The sequence below is a fragment of the Nicrophorus vespilloides genome, unplaced genomic scaffold (genome assembly GCF_001412225.1).
Source record: "Nicrophorus vespilloides isolate i.1.1-1 unplaced genomic scaffold, Nicve_v1.0, whole genome shotgun sequence".
NCBI classification, from domain to species: Eukaryota; Metazoa; Arthropoda; class Insecta; order Coleoptera; family Silphidae; genus Nicrophorus; species Nicrophorus vespilloides.
The window spans coordinates 1-18,585 of NW_017098608.1; the positions used below are offsets into that span (position 1 = coordinate 1).

The 18,585-nt window shown below is 32.0% G+C and overlaps 2 protein-coding genes across 3 annotated transcripts; one reads left to right on the forward strand and one right to left on the reverse strand.

Annotated features, from left to right (window-relative positions):
* Positions 1-1,097: 1,097 nt before the first annotated feature.
* On the reverse strand, positions 1,098-2,630 carry LOC108562900 (phytanoyl-CoA dioxygenase, peroxisomal-like). 2 transcript variants are annotated; one of them, XM_017921400.1, is made up of 7 exons: positions 2,529-2,630; positions 2,256-2,443; positions 1,929-2,099; positions 1,733-1,870; positions 1,547-1,681; positions 1,371-1,495; positions 1,098-1,286 (listed from the first exon to the last, which is right to left on the reverse strand). In XM_017921400.1, the coding sequence occupies exons 1-7, from the start codon at positions 2,590-2,592 to the stop codon at positions 1,271-1,273; spliced, it is 837 nt and encodes a 278-aa protein (XP_017776889.1). In that variant the 5' UTR covers positions 2,593-2,630; the 3' UTR covers positions 1,098-1,270. The 2 variants fall into 2 exon arrangements, with proteins under 2 accessions (XP_017776889.1, XP_017776890.1); XM_017921401.1 differs by having other exon boundaries at positions 1,100-1,286; positions 2,256-2,481; positions 2,529-2,611.
* Positions 2,631-5,122: 2,492 nt separating this feature from the next.
* On the forward strand, positions 5,123-12,750 carry LOC108562901. Its single transcript, XM_017921402.1, has 7 exons — positions 5,123-5,511; positions 10,671-10,905; positions 10,997-11,480; positions 11,539-11,814; positions 11,879-12,053; positions 12,115-12,236; positions 12,325-12,750. The coding sequence occupies exons 1-7, from the start codon at positions 5,469-5,471 to the stop codon at positions 12,454-12,456; spliced, it is 1,467 nt and encodes a 488-aa protein (XP_017776891.1). The 5' UTR covers positions 5,123-5,468; the 3' UTR covers positions 12,457-12,750.
* Positions 12,751-18,585: the final 5,835 nt, after the last annotated feature.

Here is an 18,585-nt window from a genome sequence, read left to right on the forward strand (position 1 = left end):
AGTATCGTTGCTATATTATCCTGAGCCCCACGACCTCTTCGAAAGCCCGGTAATTGGTGGAATTCTTCACACCATTTTTCCATTCTGTTTTTTATTATCGACTCAAATGTTTTTTTCAAGGCTAACTGGCCGATAGGGAGCTTGGTGCTCCTGGCTTTAAAATAGGACGAATCGTAATTTCCTTCCAAACACTTGGGATGGCAACACCATTTAAAAATTTGTTGTAATAAATTATTAAAATATTCTTATAACTTAGGGGGAGTGCCCTGATCATTGGGTACGAAATGTAATCCGCACCCACCGCGCCGTGTCTCTAGCTTTCATAAGCACTGGCTCCAATTCTGCAAGTGATATGTTGTCCACCAGATAGTAATATGAAACAATACCCTCTGAGGGGTCACGCTCTGAAGCGATTGAACATAATCTGGAGCCAGGTTGCACAGAAACTCCTCAGTCCACTCTGAGTTAAAAGATGACACTCCACCCAGACTATTCGTGAATCCCTTGAATGCCCTAATCTTTCTCCAGACCTTCGAGGGCTTTGATTCCCTGCTTAAACTGCCGCAAAAGTCTTTGTTACTTGTTTAATTTTGTATTTGTCTATCGTCCTACCCACCTGAGCGTAGAGAGAGCGTAGAGAGCGTAGGGATACACTGGATATAGCGGGTTCCAATTGGACCACGAAAGGGGCTGTATCATTGAGGGAAAAAAGCGTTAGGGGAGTTTGATTTTTTTAATTAACTTTATTAAGGCGTCTTTAAGTTCCTTCGAAATATTCACTTTAGTGCTTTTGTCTTCGAAGACTCCTTCGCATACTATAGAGATAAGCTCGGGGATATACTCGTTTTTATGTTCTCTATCTTATCTATAAAACTTAAGTCCTTCGTTTTTATAACTTGATTGCTCAGCAGAGCAATTATGTCTGCAAGAGATTCCAGGGTCTTCCCCTCTGTATCTACTACCATCGTCTTACTGACCCCCCCCCCCAAAAAAAAGTACAAAAAAGAAAAAACTTACTCTAAAAAAAAACTAAATCCCAGATTCTTAACTAAACTAAACTTAAACTAAATTACACTACTTAAACTAAATAACTATCACTAAAATAAATCTATACTACAATACACTTCGCTCGACACTACTAAAGTCGCCTTAGGTAGATTCAAAGACTAACACGTCTGTCACCGTCGACGACCGACAATCGAATCTCATGTTTATAAGTGGCTATTGACTTGTTGAAAAGCGCCTGGTTCGCCGCAAATCAAACGACTTTTCATTTTCCAAACAGTCTAAAAATAAAAGTATTATTTGGTTGATAGGCCGAAATTAGGGCCAACACATATATGTGAATGAAGAAACAATTAAACACTTACAGGATAATCAACTTTCTGTTTGAAAATCTTCTCAGCCACATCTTCTGTTTGCCTCGCAAACCGATAACATTTATAAACTTGCACTTGCTGTCAGCGTAGTGCACAGAAATAGCTTTCCTGAAACCCTGCAAATGTCCATGTTTAAACAATATTATTGTTATAATATTTATTTATACTTGTGTGATATTAGGTCCAGATCCATGGAGCAAAAGCGGATGGAAAAATATAGTGTCGCCTTTTTCCATTGGTAACATTACCATCGGAACATCATTGAAGCCAAACACGCCGTGGTATAACTTTTTATTTATAGACTAAAAAAAAACAGTAGTCATGTATTTTTTTTTGCTCTAATATTTTCTTACTTCGATATGTGAAAACAATGGACCTTTGTGCGATCCGGGTAAAACAAAGAGACACCCGTTCTTTTCTGTAACATCTTCCATTGCAGTCCACGAAGCAGCTATGTTATTAGCAGGTCTAAATGGAAAGTAATGTAAATCCTGTAACAGTTTTCAAGGAGTTAATATATACTACATTAACTATTATTATTTATATAACTTGATGTATCGGATGTGCTGAAATTGTCTCAATCACATCGGGCGGTTTGTTGATCAACATCGAATGGACTGCCGTCACATTCGGTCCAATTATCATCTTGATAACTTCGACGATCTTAGGATGCCCAGCGTAATGTTTGTAAAACATTTCGTCGAATATTATTTCTTGTATCTAAAAGACATGTAAAAAAATGCAGTAGTTTTTGTAGCTAAATTGAAAGTTTATTAATTTCTTGATTTTTATAAATTTTATCAGAAGCACAATTAACATAATAAAGATATATTGGTGTAAAGTCAAAATTTAGGATTCTCTATCGGAAATTCATACCTTATAGATTGTAAATTCCGATCTAGTTTCGCCATTTGGTCGTAATTTTTTCGCGTTCACTATAGTTGGAATATGTACTTTTCTATCGCACACGTCTAGAAACCTCTGATGGCAAATATCGATGTCCTTTTCAGGAATTAACTTCTTAAACACTATATAGCCATTCTCCTCGTAGAAATTCCTTTGTTCTACGGTGAATCCTTCGTTAAGGGTATACTTATAATTCCTACAGTAATAATTAGTGTTATAATTACTCAAATATAGTAAACTTACTTCTTGGACATGTTTGAGCTTGAGTTAAAATATTGGAATAATTGCAACTGTACTCAATTATCATGTATAACCTTTCACCTACAATCCACTATTTTACATTTCGTACGTAATGATAAACATTTTATGTACAGTGGAACCTAGCTAAACGAGCACCTAGCATAGCGTATAGAAGTCCCGGAATGCACGCTCCATCATTTTTAAAACTTGTGTACACATATTATGTGTATTTTTGAATATATTAAACATCTTCAATTTTTCTTGTCATCTTTGTTTAAAGCAGACTATACTTTGCAAATATAATTTGTGTTTGCTGTAAATGCAAAACACAAATGTATTGCATCCAACCATTATTATAATTTATAAACACACTATGTACGCTTTTTTATATAAACAAATATTAATACTATAAAGAGACCTCCACCAAGTCTCCGAATCGATGCAAGTAATATAAACAAATATAAACTCACTTCACCGTGTGTGAATTGGAAAACAGTTTCTGGTATTAGTGGTTACTCTAGTTCAGCGGTCGGGGAACTTTTTTAAGCATTACCTCAAAATATTTTTGCGTAAGTCGATATTAACCCCCCCCCCCATTCTGAAAAGAAAACAATCATTGTAAATTTTAAATAAACATTATTTATTGAATTAAAAAAAAAGTTACATGAAAATAGTAAGTATGTAATAGACAAACAAAATAAAATTCTTAAATTGGAACAAACAAAAATTAATTGAAAACTTTCCCCCTTCAGGTTTTGGAAAAATTATGTTGCTTCTTGTTTGATATAATTACTTCAAAATTGGAATACAGTCTTCGGCGTTTAATCCATTTCTGTTTTTCGTTTTTATGTTCATTAGAGTGGAAAAGCGTTGTTCACAAAGGTGGGTTGTTGCAAATGGCAGCAATTTTTTTACCGCCTCCTCATGTGCAATTTTGAATGCCTTTGTAGCCTTTGACAACCAAAAAGACGACAGATTTGCTTTGGTCTCAAATTGAATACGTGCTTCAGTATATGGAGTATTGGTTCTTCTGGTATGTTAGAAATTTCACATTTAAAAGGATCTACAAACCAATTTACAGTTTGTACATCAAGTTCTGGAAAGTAGTCAGAGAAGCGCTCTCTGAGTTTGGTAAGATGAAATTAGAAAAATTTCCCTATTACCCAAAAAAAAATCATTTTTACCCAATTTGGGGTAATTTACCCCGATTCCCCGACCGCTGTTCTAGTTGCATCTTAGTGTTGTTTGTGATCACAAAATTTCCAAACTTGTGTTCAGACATGTTATTTTTTTTTTGTACAAAATTTAATAACACTTGCATGTCTCCGAATAAAAAACCAAAGAATAAAAAGAATCATATATATGAAAAGCAAAATCATGAAAAATTGAGACCAAGTTAGACTTTTTGTGCCATGGAACGCATTATCGTAATTTACATTAGTATACATGGGAAAACGTGTTTCACTATACGAGTATAAATCAGAAAATTTTGGAACGGATTAATCTCGTTAAGCGACTATATTGTTACTCTTTGTAAGTACAGTTGAATGAGAGTTGAAACTGTTAAAGCATATTAAGTTGCCTATATTCCAATTCATAATCGCTGGATAAACTTTGCTATTTTACTTCTCATTTATTATATTTTATATAAACGCCTTTAAAGATTCCCTATTTTAAACTTAAACTAAGGTTCGTTATAGTTGAATTACGATTTAAACATTTTTTTAGAGTAAGATATCTCGCATATTTTTACTATTATATAAATCGATATAATTAGTTTCTATATTATAAATTGCCAATAGCGTGATTCAACGTAAATTCATATTCCTTCGAGTTTATTGATTTATGGAGTCAATCTGATATATATATATATATATATATATATATGCGAGGATAAAGCTAATAACGTGAACACCTGAGTGAACAAATAATGAAAATAAAGCACTTTTTTTTTATAAAGGTATGAAAACTCCTCCGCAAATGATGAGGAAATGTAAACAAAGATCGAGATTAAGAAAATAAATTTGATCCTAGTTCAATAAGACAAGAATCAATGATATAGTTTCATATATCTTTTATACTTATAAACTAAAATCACATAGAACGTATTTGTCTTCGAAGTTTTGCGCCAAACTTTCAAATTTTGCATAAATTTGATTTACATGGTCTATGTGTACATGCCACAATCACACACATATATTAAATGTAGTTATTTAGTCTCAATTGTCTCAATTTTGAGATTACATTAGATATTCATTACATTTACTATTGTTTAAGCATTAATAAATAATATTCAATATAACTTTGTCAGTACTCGAGAATTTTAAAAATCTATTTGAAAATCTGATGTCTAAAGGTGGGTACACAATACTAATTCTTTTTTTTCGTTAATTTGTAACATGATACAAATTAACTTCTCAGATAGACACAACATAAGCATTGTAGTTGCGTATGTCTTATGAGTTTGTTATTTTTTAATATTGGTAAAAGTGAAAACTCAAGAAAATCAAAACTCATATTAGCAGATATGTCGGGTATGTAAGGAAGATCCGGCAACGATGTTTAATATATGTATACAGGCAGGTTGGCAACAGGGTCGAGCTGGTGGTCGAGCGATGTTGCCAGTCGATATTTTTGCTCGAATGCAGGTAGTGCAGAAAAAGTCATTCGGTTGTCAGTCAGTCATTGTCGAAAAACATATGTGAGAAGAGTGAGACGATCGTTTCGAAATAAAAGATACCCAAAGGAGAAACGCATTGTAAATACTGGTAGAAACGCGATCACGCACATAGACACAGACGCCCGAGAGTATCAATATTGTTTTTTTTATGTTCCCAAGTCTTTGAACAGTTTTCAACCCCCCTGAAAACTGATCAACTGTTACATTAACTTTATATCTCTATACATATTTTTTTTTGCGACTGCGAAAAAACGGAAGCTTTAATGTTGCATCCGGCAAATCACCACAGAAACAATGATAAGACAGGTAAGTCCTAACGATTTTCCGCACACCCCTCACACTTGCGCGTCTTTCCAATACAAAAGAACTATTCAATTTCTTCTACGAACAATATCATAAAATTTCAAAAGTACAATTTTTAACAATAGAAAAAAATCGGTGTGAGAGTTGTACACTTTTTATTTTTCGTTCTGTGTAGAAATGACAGGTAACAAAAAAAAAGTGCGCTGAAAATAACTGAAATGAATAACAAAACAATTGCTCGTCATGGCACACATTTAAATAGATCTCTCATTATTTTTATTTTTTTTTTTTTGTCATTCATTTCGTTGCTGCGATTTCAAACTTGAATCGTCAATAAATTACGGTTATTTGGTGTTGTTACGTCGTTTCGCGTAATAAGCGGAATAAGCAGAGCGTAATTTGTATTACGTCTATGCTAGTTGCGGAATTTAGCGCAATGTTATGAAAGTGAAGTATAAGGAAAGAAAGTGAATCGATTTTTCAGAGCATTTGTCACTGAAAATTTCCAATTTTACAAACGTTTTCAGTTAGCATATTTCTATTACGCATAAGAAACTGATATCGACACGAAAGTAGAAACTACTAGAAAATTTAATTGTCCGTCCAGATTGCACAAATTAATTTCGTGTTTCTCAAATATTATCACTGCAATACATTATTTTGAATATCTGTCAGCAGATTCCATCATTATTTGCATTTTAGAACGTAAAATGATTGTGAATGCATTTCTGTTGCATTTTCTCAAAAATCGTTGCTACAATTGTATCAAATTATATTGTTATTTTGATTTATAATAACCTTTTTTTCTTTTTCTTGTGAATTTTGAACGATTGTTTTAGCCCATTCGTAGCTTTGAGAATAGAAATAAAAGTGTCAACATTTATAGTTAACTTGTCGTGTCCCGGGATTAAGAAATCCTTGGACACAGTGGATTATCTCGTAATTATGTCGTTGCGGAGTCTTAGAGGGGTTTATGAATATTAAATGCAATATTCTTAATTAACTTTATTGTATACATCGGAGTTTTATTGAGAAGTCAACTATACAATAGTTGATCTCAGGGATTATTACTAAGAGTTACATTCTCCTCTTAAGTTAGTGTTTATGAAGTAAATGCTCTTTCTTGGACTCTCCAAGTAAGACCATGTTCTTCGTTGGACCCTCTTACTAAGACTTGCACTAAGTTCGACCCCTTAGCCACCCTTAGCTAAGACTAAATTATATAATACAAAAATGTGTTCATTTCAAAAAGGGGCTGTGTGGGAGGTAAGGAAATCAGTTTTGAGCTTGTGGAATATACAAGCGTTTCTTTATCTAAGTTTTATGATCCTAGACAAATATTTAGGGGCTGAAGAAGGCTGTTAAGTGGTGATACAAGAGACGCAACTATACGATTTAATGTGTAACCGTCGTTCGGAATATTCCACAAGTTATTCTAAATAATCACGTACAAGTATTTGTTTGTATATATGATTTGTAATAATTAAGAGGAAAGTCATGGCCCTAACAAATATACATATTAGTTATACAATTGATGACAATAAATTGGTCGGCCACGACAAACTTTTCTTATTGAAAATGAATATTCTGTAACCTAATTATTTTGTTTAACAATAAAAAGTACATTATTGCTATCGAAAAGTTCGACACAGGTCACAATCATTGTTGCGGCGCGTGAAGGAGTTTCGTGAAAGTGGAATAATTACATGTACTTTCATCGGTTCCTCTCCGGCAATTTTATACCAAAAATTTTAGTTGCGGATTGAAAAGAATTATGAAAGTTTTTCATTATTCTTAAGCGTATTAACACTAATATTGGAATTAAATATTTAAACTTCCTGCCATCGTTAACCGTTGTATCCTGGAAGTGCTCAATATAAAACAGTAGTGACTATTTAGTCAATATATAACGTATTATTTAACGAGTTAAATAAACAAAATTTCCAACTACGCATTTAAATAGTGCTTTTAATTAAGTTTTAACTACATTATATTAAAAACAAATGTTAACATTCGATGCGAAACGAAACTAGTTCTCATTGTGTTCATCATCACGCTTGTAATTGTTGGAATAATATTTATAAGTTTTTATTTTTGGAATACACCATTTCACTATTTACAATTTGTATGTGTTTTATTCGAAAGAATCGGAACAATGGTTGTATTGTTTCAATTCTTTCGAATTTGCATTCCTCGCTAATCATATTTTTGTTATATTAACATTCCTTATGTGAACCCAAATGAATACTCTAAAACTAAATTAATATATTTCGAATTGTATGGTTTTTGCGTACAGTGGAACCTCGCTTAACGGCCAAATTAAGAATTGTAAGAAAAACGACTCGCTTAACGAGCGATGTTTCGCATAACGAGTGACGATCAGAAGAGAAGTCCCGGATTACACGTTTTATGTGTATTTTTGAATATGTTTCACTATACGAGTAAAAATCCGTAAATTTTGGAACGGATTAAACTCGTTAAGCGAGGTTCCATTGTATTTTTATTCAAATTATATTGCTCGCAATGGACATTTGGAATTACATTTTCCAACATTGATAAATGTAATGGAAGATGTTTTTTTATATAATATTGCAAGAACTGAATGAAATATTTCATTTTGTTATCGAGCATTGCAATAAATTCATATCCATTCATAATTTAAACGCATATGCAAAAATTGGAATGCGACGTGAGATGTGATGTCGAATAAAAATGATTATTATTATATGGGACGCACGAATCAGCCGCAACAGGTCTCTCTCTTTCTTTGTCCATCGAAATCAATAATTCGTCCGCTCGATTTAGAAGGATTCGAGGAAGAGTTTCATATAGAAAACTAGATTCAATAAACTGAATTAAATTTAACGCCAAATAAATGAGGGATAAAATTACAAATTGCACTCTGATTAGATAAAGGAATTATTATTTTTTAAATTTGTTGTACTTCGTGCGTTGTACAATATTATTCTGGAATATACACTTGTCGCAATGCGAATTGTAATGAAAATATTTCGATTTTTCTTCAGTTACGTAAAAGTATGCATTATTCTTATTTGCGTCTAAACAATACAGTAATAACTCGGATAGTGCGGTTTCGATCAGTTCGGATTCATTTTAGTCCGGTTTGAACATTTCAAAACAATAGTACACAAGTTTTGTTATTTACACAGTTAAGTCTCTTTTTTTTTGGTGCCTCGATTTCAAACAGTTCGCGATATTGACAAAACCAAGATAATTTGTTTGTTTATGCCCGTCCGTATTTATTTATCGGCTGACGTTTATTTTTGTTTCTGCCTTAAATTATATTTGTTTTTTTTTATTATTGTTTGTGTACGGGTCAGATGATTTGTTTATTTTGCTGTTGTTATTGAAGTTATAATAACTTTGATAGATGCACAATAAAGTGCTCATGCAAAGGATCGGATAACGAGGATGTATTTAATAAACATAGAACAGACTTAGTCAATGTTAAGGTTAAACTAAGATTGAACTGTAAATGTTGCTTCAATAACAAATATTGAAAATACAAAATTTTCAATTTCTAAATCAATGATAATTATCAACAGCAGAAGTAACTTGACATTTCTTCATCATCTACTAGAATTTTTCAATAAGTAAAATTTATTTTTAGACTAGCTCTTTCTGTATTATCTTATGATAAGCCGTCATCATATTTCTTCATTAAAAGATGCCCAACAATAATGAGTATTACTGCATAGATACATACATCGACCTAGTAGCTTTATTTCACTCTTGCCGAATGCTGTTGCCGCATATTGGAACGAAGCTCATTTCAAATATTCAAATGCGCACGACGTTAACTACTTTGGAAAGTTTTTGTGTGCGCCAGGATATGAGCCTCATGCATCATCATGCGATGCATTCGTTATTGCACCATTTATTTTCGAATTCTGTTGACCGATGATTTTATTCAACAATATTTTACTTGAATTTATCAAAGAAATAAAAATACATATGTTTAGATTGCAATGCTAATTGACTTGACAGTTTATTGTATATTTGTTTTACTTATTGTTATTGTTGAAATCTATTAACGAAACTTAAATATCCGATAATTAAAGTGAGAGGAAAAAAAGAACAGTATTGCGCAACGTAATTGAGGAATCGTGTTTACATTAACGAATTGCAATTTTGAACGAAAAAAAGAAGTTGTTTGCTGCAATTAAGAACGTCGTCGCTGTTGTCTACTTGGTAATTAACGTAGGCCAATTAGTCTGAAAGTTATGGAAACTAAAAGAAACAACGTTTACATTGATCATCAACAACAACAATACAAATAAATAAAAAGCCATTTCCGCTGATTGGTGTCGAATCGGTTTCCTGTTTGTTTCCTTCATTTAGTATGCAAACGGGGCGAAATAATTTTCGATAGTGTTTTGTGATTGTATAAAGTATGCGATATAAGAGAAAAATATATACTAAAGCATTCTTGTTATCAATAAACTGAACGAATCAATAAACAAACAAAGAATCCCAACTCTTTTTTTTTTGTATATTTAAACGGTTAATATGTTTCTTTTTATTGCAAGACGAAATGGGATGGACACTGGATTATCTTGAACGACTGTAGATATTTATTGTTCTCCCTTCTAAGACTAATTTTGTATTACATAAACATCCTATTTTATAGTCGAAAACTAACATAGTGGGAGTAGAATGTTTGGTAAGAGGGAGATAGTGCTATTGATTAGTCGTGTAATATTTCCAAGCGGAAATGTACAAAGTTGTTAATCCTACTTATTTTTCTTAAGTATATTTGATTATTTTTTTTAGAAAGTATCTACAAGTCAATTTGATAATTAGTACAAACATGTACATTCAACTCATTAATATTTTGGGATAGAACTAGTTTTCATTTTACTATAAAATAGGACGTTTATGTTTATTGCCTGAGTTAGTGTCAGAGTTCTAGTTGGTAAGCCATGATTCATTAGTCTTAGTTGTTGAAATCATACTTAAGATAATCCTCACAATGATAAGTATTAGTAATTAGAAGTTAGTTGAAGAAGTTCTTAATAATATCGTTTATTTGTTGCAAACACTTCAACTTTACCATATTGTACAGTGTCCAATAAAACTATTTTTCCTTTCCTTCCTGATTATAAAATTATAAAATGCAAATATTTTTGTTTTTCTTTTAGCAATGGATCAATGGAGTTTAAGTAATTTGGATGAGTATCCACGAGCTAAGAAGAGCAAACAGGAAAGCAAGAAGAAGTTGCGATGCCACATTACGAAATCATCATCTACGAAGGGCAATTGGGAGATGCTCCCAGCTGCAGTCGTGGACAACGTCTTTAAATACCTCAAATTTAACGATGTCAAGAGCGCATCCAGTGCGTGCCGCAACTGGAGACACGGTCTCTATCATCCAAGGTAAAGGTCGTAGTCAAGGCAACCATTGCTCCGGCGCCGCCTTCGTTTGACGTAGGGCTGTCGTCATTCATATGTTTACGATGTGTTCCAGATTATGGCAGCACGTCAGATTTGAGATCAGCGAGAAGAGTTTGCAGCGATCGCGGTACCTTCGCAACATGGTCGGCCATATGGTCACCGATGCCACTGTCGTCTTCGGCTCGATGTCGAAGGACTGCATCGAAGAGTTCCTGGCTCTTCTCGAATGCTTCACCTTCAGCAATCAGCTTCAGTCCCTTATGCTGAAACCCAGCCATTGTCACGTCTTGCATCCGGATGAGACGAAGTGGCAGGAGACTGAGCAACAGTTGATCGAACTCTTCATGAAAATAACAGAGGAGAAGTCGATGACGCGACTCTCGTTCGGCTGTTTGGAGCAACTTCAGCAGAAAGTCATCGATATCCTGCATCATCTCGCTAACGTCAAGCCCGATAAGATAACAACACTAGGTTTGGCCACCGTCAAAGATGACCCGAGCAATTACCTTTTGAACTATTACGATCCGCAGCTGATCACTCCATTCCAAAACCTAGAAGTAATGGATCCACTTGACGAACGTTATGACTCTTTTACTAATTACGATGTTTTTGCAGATTTTAAGTGTAGATTATGATGTTTTAACGGACTTGTTTTTGGATGGTTTAAAAAATTGCCGCAACCTGAACAGGCTGGTTGTGCACGTTCACGGCGTCTGGGACGGACATCCTGGTACAAGCGAGAATGCCTGGAAGAATTTTAAAGAACAACATCCCGACTGTCGGCTGAGACTCAGCCTGATTCACGCTTTCGACGAAGTCGCTGTCATGCACAACACCATCCTCAGAGACAACATGCCTTTAAGTCATCTCAGGGTCCTGTTCTGCGAAGGAGTAAGTACAGTTACAATGCAACTGAACGAAATTATAATGTATTTTTTTTTTCTTATGCTTAAAGTTGAATATCATAGTATTGGAGAAACTCTTGATGTACAAGGACACTTTTGTAAGTTTGTCGTGGGTGGATTGCGTCGATATGGACTCCAGATACAACCTCATTCAGTCGGACACACCACCAAACATCATTATGCTTGCGTGGTTATGCAATAAACTAGAGGAGATGAGGATCATCGGTAAGCGCAGCAAATTTATATTTAAGTTAATATAAATTAATTGTCGCATTTTTCAATGCAGGTTACAAATTCTTCGATCAGGATTGGATTGGCGTTGCCAAGCTACGCAGCAATACGCTCAAAAAGTTGGAAATCTCAAGCACAGACATTCTGGACTCAGACTTGAACTTCAACATTTTTATTGTAAGTAAATCATATAATTTTTGTTTGAAATTTTAGTTTTAAATATTTGTATTTCAATAAAATAATTTGTATGTTTCATGGTTTACAGGAACTTCCTCTAATATTGGGTAAAAGCTGCAAAATCCTCAACAGATACGACCTGCATCCCGTCTTCTTGGACAACTCTTCCGCTGATTCAGATGAGTACTTATTGCCAATTCTGTTGGCAGATCTGCAGTAAAGGTCAATTCAAAACAAAAACAAACTCACCCACACCAACCAAAAAAAACAATAACAACAAAAACGAATGATTTTATATTATTTTATTATTAATTAATTTCATTCTTTGATAGAGAAAGTCGCAATGAACATTCAACAGCATGAAATTCCGCCACACTATATAAGCTATAAGTCATCTATATTTATATATTTATATACATAATATTATTATTAATTTGGTAACGTTAACTTTTAAGTTTTTTTTTTCCGAGGAAAATGCGAGCGACGACTGGACTCGCCTCTTTTGGAAATATATTTTTATATATTTATTTTTTTTACATATATAAATATTTATATGGCAGGAAGAGAAAAAAAATGAGCAGCGGTTGTGATTTCAGTTGTTATTTTAAGTTCTTGAATTATGATTTGCCTTTTTGCACACACGACAAAAATATAAATGAAATATACAAAAAGTAAAGAAAATAACGAACGGAAGAGAGGAGAGAGAGAAATCGTAGAGAACAAATATTTCGCGAGCGAGATGTATATGTGATTTGTAGAGGAAGAAAATGATATATTTATTAGTGTTTTGTGATAGAAAAAGATTTTGCGAACGGGATGCAATCTATTAAAAAGGCGACCAAATGCGATTACGTTAACCACAAGAGAGGGGAGAAATAAATGATAGGGCGAAAAGAAATCATGAATTCGGACACACCTGACGCGATTCAATCAATTAACATGAAAAAAAAAAAGAGAGAACAAGAAAATTAAAAGAAAAGCGAGAGGGACTCAGTGGGCCATGTAATTTAATTTTATTTCGTATTTCGTTATTGACTAGTTTTGTTTGAAACATTAGTTTGTTATATTTTTTTTTAATTAGTTTAAATTTGACAGTTTGACAGAAGACATCAAATTCCGTTTATTTGTTATTAATATGATCGTGGAGATCCCTGAGCTTAATTTTCTTTTATTTTTTTTTCCCATAAATTTACAAAAAAAATACCAACAAACGGGTTTAATTTTATGATTTCTTTTCTCGGGCTGTTTTCTTGATGGAAAGATATTAAATGTATGCGTGTATAAAGTAGTAGCGATAAGAAGCGAAACATCTGTGATATTGCAACGATTGTTAACATATAAGTTAGCCAACTTAATAAAAAAACCAAAGTACCTGCACAAAGAGAAAGAATACTAAATAATAGGAAAGGTAAAATGCGTGTAAATGAAATATATTTTATTGTTGCGCCTGATCCTTGCGAGATCGGTTGGCGAATTTTACGAAGAAGAACTGTGTATATAAAATATGAAAATGAAAGAAACGAATATCTCGTTGGCAAAATTGAAAACGAACACGACGAAAAGATCTAGTTGTTAACAATCATATATAACAAAAGGTAATCCAAAACAAACAAACAAACAAAAAAAAAAGCATATATATATAATATATTTAATGACAAAAACTATATATAAAAGATGTATAATATATAGAGTTTAGCCTATATACACACAAGTTATTAAATGAAGAAGAAAAAAATATATTGAATCCGGCAGACTTCCATTTACGTCTGCGGCTTAACAACCAAATGCATTTGTTTAATAAATTTAAAAAGATATATATATATAAAGAGAGAGAGAGAGAGAAATGAAAAAAAAAGAACATAATAATGAATTCCAATGATATTTTTTAATGAAACTAAAACGAAGATGCATTTCTTTCTTTTTTTATTTAATTTTCATTACTTTTAATTAAAAAGTTTACGGAGAGGCCCGGTATGAAAAAAGAAACCGACAAAAAAAATTACATGTCACGAATTGTTTGTTGCATGTTTGTGTAAGGTCGCAGTCAAAGATTGAGGATCTACAGGAGAAGTTGTTAAAAATTACGCTTGAAGCTTTCGTCGAATGGAAAAATCATCATGATTGCTTCAACGTGAAACTCTTTTCATCTGTAACCTTCGTTTTGCAAAAGAAAAAAGTTAAGCAGAAGTTGAAAATCCTATTGAATTTACGTGTTGTTAATTGTCGACTACGCCTCTAGTCATTCGCAATATTTAAGTTAATGATTGTAACAACATTCCAAAGAATTAAAGCAACAAACAACTATCTTCTTAACTATAAGAAACTATAAGATGCAACAAACAATTGCTAGACGAATTTTATAATTTGAATATTCATTTTTTTTTATTTTGGAATAGACGAAACAAAGGAAAAATGTATTATAGTTGTAATATAATTTTATATAAATTTAAAAGCGCAAGTGAAGCAAAATTTTGCGTTATTTCTGATAAAAAATAAGATCTTAGACGAACGATATTAGTAAAAAAAAATAAATATTATAGGAGTTGTAAATTTAGAAAACTTGGCGAAGTCGAAGTAAAGAAATAGTTTTCGACAATTATTTCTTGATTTGAAACAACAAAAAAGAACCGAAAGTTCTTCAAAACATTTCTAATTCTAAAATCAAAGTTTCTTTTACAGAATATTTTGTATGAATATATTTTTTGTGAGCAAACGAGTGATTCGTTGCAAATCTTCTAAAAACATGTGTATATATATATTAAAGTCCATCAAATTTATACAATGTTCAAAAAAGTGTCTTACATTTTAGAGAGAAATAGCGTTGATGAATGTTTTGTTTTTTAATAGAACGGTTTTCCCAATTTGCGTCAAGTTTTTTAAATACATAACAAACAAAAAACAAAACATGTTTTCCTTCTTTTTTTTTTTAATGTTACATCATCAAATGTGCGGTGCGCAGTCAATGTATTGTCAAAATGTGTTTGTTGAAACGTATTTATATTACATGATGATATATGTTTATAATAATAAAAAGATGAAACATTCTCTGAGAAACAGCAGGAAGAAAAAGTGCGTTGCTCAAATTTTGGTTTTGTCTACTAGTATCTTCATTGGTAATTTTCTTTCAATACAATATATAGAAGAAAAACCTTTCTTTCTAATACAAGACGTATTTTCAAGCGTTGCTTGGCAATTCTTTTATTTACTTGTATATATGTTTTGTTTGCTGTAGCTTTACGTTTTGTTTTACGAGAGATCAACAAATCAAAGATAAGATGATAAAAGTAATGAATTTAGTTTCCCAGCCCTATGTTCCTTCTTCAAGGATAATTGAAGTAAATCACTGTAGGAATAAAAAGAAACCAGTCACAGTTGCAAAAACAAAATACGCGATTGAAGAAGACGAGCGAGCAATTATATAAGTTGTATAGAGAAGAATAAAGAAGCAAACCTCGTGTGTAAATAGAAATGATAACATCTAGTACCTGAAGCCAATTAAAAAAAAAACAAATAAGAAACTAACGAACAAGCGTTGTGTAAAAAAATGATAATACTAATACTAAGTGACTACTAGAAAATGGGAAAACGAGCTTCGTTTTAATATCAAAACGATAAGATTGTTTTCGCCTCATCGTGAAGCGCAATACCTAGTCCAAGAGAGTATTAAATGAGAAACAAATATAATAACAAAAAAAAGAACTGTTTTCTGTGTTAATATTAATTTTTAATGGTAGTAGGCTCAAACGAACGTAACGTTGCCAATGATGAGAGAAAGAGAGAGAGAGAAAAATGAGAGTTCTCCGTGCTCGAATACTGAAAATTCGTTGTAAAATCAACTTCATTCCAAACGCAATGTGAAGTGTCGAGCACGCAACAATGTGTATATTATTTTTTAATTTTATATTCTTTATTATATATACATATAATTGTTTCCATCCTGTGTTTGTTTCCTAGTGGTTCGTTGCAATCTATATAATATACTAAGGGAAAAATAATGAAATATATCTGTGATTCTTAAATAAAGTAAATAAAATAACTTACACACAAAAAAAAGGTAATAATAATAATGATGAATATATTAATACTAGTGTGGAAGTACGCACGCAACCACACAAACCCCCCCCCCCACTGTATAAAGTGTAATGAGAGGATGAGGAAAAGAACTAATGATAATAAGTAAAGTACTTGTAACAGCGTACATATGTTAAACAACGCCCAAATGTTACACACAACAAAAGTTAGACTCGCTTAGAACATGCGAAGAAGCAGAAAATTAAGAAGAGAATCCTGTGTATCTCCATCCACAGTTCAAATAAAAGACCAAAACTGTCGGATGAACTGCATAATAAACCCAAGAAATTAAAAAAAAAAGTGTAATTTTCGTAATCTCGAAAATTAGAAATTATCCGACCTGACCTTTTATCCAGGTTTAAGATTTTGTAAAAAAAAAAGTTAATAAATGTCCAAGATTCATATATTTATATAAAGAACAACAAAAAAAAAATCTACAAAATAATCAATGAATGCATTCGTACCGTACAAATTCGGAAACGTTTGCAAACATGCTTTAGGTTTAACCAAAGAAGGTAACGACGAATTCAATAGTATCTGAAGATACGTGCGTATTTAATTGCGGTAGTCAAAGAAAAATGTTAAAAGCTATTTGTTTTGTTTATGATCTTCATCACTTTTTTCGTACGTTAATTGTAATTCACGATGGAGATCTTTTTAGTTTTCTTTTGTTTCCCTTCACATTAATATATGCATAATGATAAATAAATGTTAATATGATACGCGTATGTATCCATATATAATTATTGATATATTCATGTATGTAATAATTGAATATATTGCTATCATTATTAATATTCAATATGTTTATTTTAATGTTTTTTTTTTTTTTAATTATGTATTCCTAATAGCACAATTACCGTTTTAACGATTCGTTAAATCTGTGTGATCTGTTAAACGCCAAGAGAAAAAAAGATGTTTTTTTTTTTTTTGTTTTTTTCTTATAGCGTTTGGTAACTATATATATATTATATAAAATTTAAATGTAAATTGAAATATTACAAATGAGGAAAATATGATAAATGTGTAGTTTGTAGTTATTCTAAATGATATACTTATTAGAGATTATGACGTGTCAAATATGCCGCTTAAAAAAAACAAATTTGTTTTTTTTTTAAATCGCGCAATATTTGACATGTAAATAATAATAATTACATATTAATATATTTAAACACACACACACATTAAACAAACAATAATTGTCTTATAAAAATATATATATAACACTATTTACACACTCTTTTTTTTCAAAACTTTAGGGTTTTTCCTTTGTTAATATTGTATTCTTTATTTCACTTTTATTGTTGCCCATTTTCCTATATTGTTCACTTTTCATTGTGTAATGTTATCCATTTTATATTTGTATTCGTTCGGCTTTGATCGTTAGAACATTATTCGTAGACAATTGTTAGTTGCAGGTATTTTTTTTTTAATTTTATATTCATTTGTTTCTTTTTGTGAGCGTAAATAAATTATTTAAAAAAAAAATATTTTATCCAATATTTTTGTTGCAACTAATAATGATTGTTATATTTGTATTCTAAATTAAAATAAATTGTTTAAATTTCTATCGTGTTTTTTTGATGCAGTTTTCAACATAAAACATCCCAGCAACATATGGATAAATATATCTTAAAGTCAAATATCTGACATATCAGTTTGTCATAATTTCGTATACTTTAACAATGAAAAGTATACGAATTCATCGAAATGAAATTATTAACAGTTTGCGCCGAGTGTTGAAAAATAGCGGCTAATCGTTGTTTGCACAGTAGACTCATGTATACATTTAAGTCGGTGGCAATCGCAAGCCCGACAACCGAAATCCCGTCTATCGAAATCCCGATGTTCGAAATCCCGACATTCGAAATCACGACTACCATAATCCCGACTATATCGAAATCCCGACAGTGTCTTTTATTATAAATTTTTATTGTTGGGATTTCGAACGTCGGGATTTTGATACACGGTATATAAATTTCTACAATAACATTTTTCGATATAGTCGAGATTTTGATTGTCGGGATTTTGACATAGTCGAGATATAAATTTCTACAATAACATTTTTATGGTAGTCGGGATTTTGATTGTCAGGATTATGGTAGTCGGGATTTTCACATAGTCGGGATTTCTAGCGTCGAGATTTTAATGCAGTCGGGATTTCGAATGTCTGGATTTCGATACACTCGGGATATAAATTTCTACATTAACATTTTTATGGTAGTCGGGATTTCGATATAGTGGAGATTTTGATTGTCGGGATTTTGACATAGTCGAG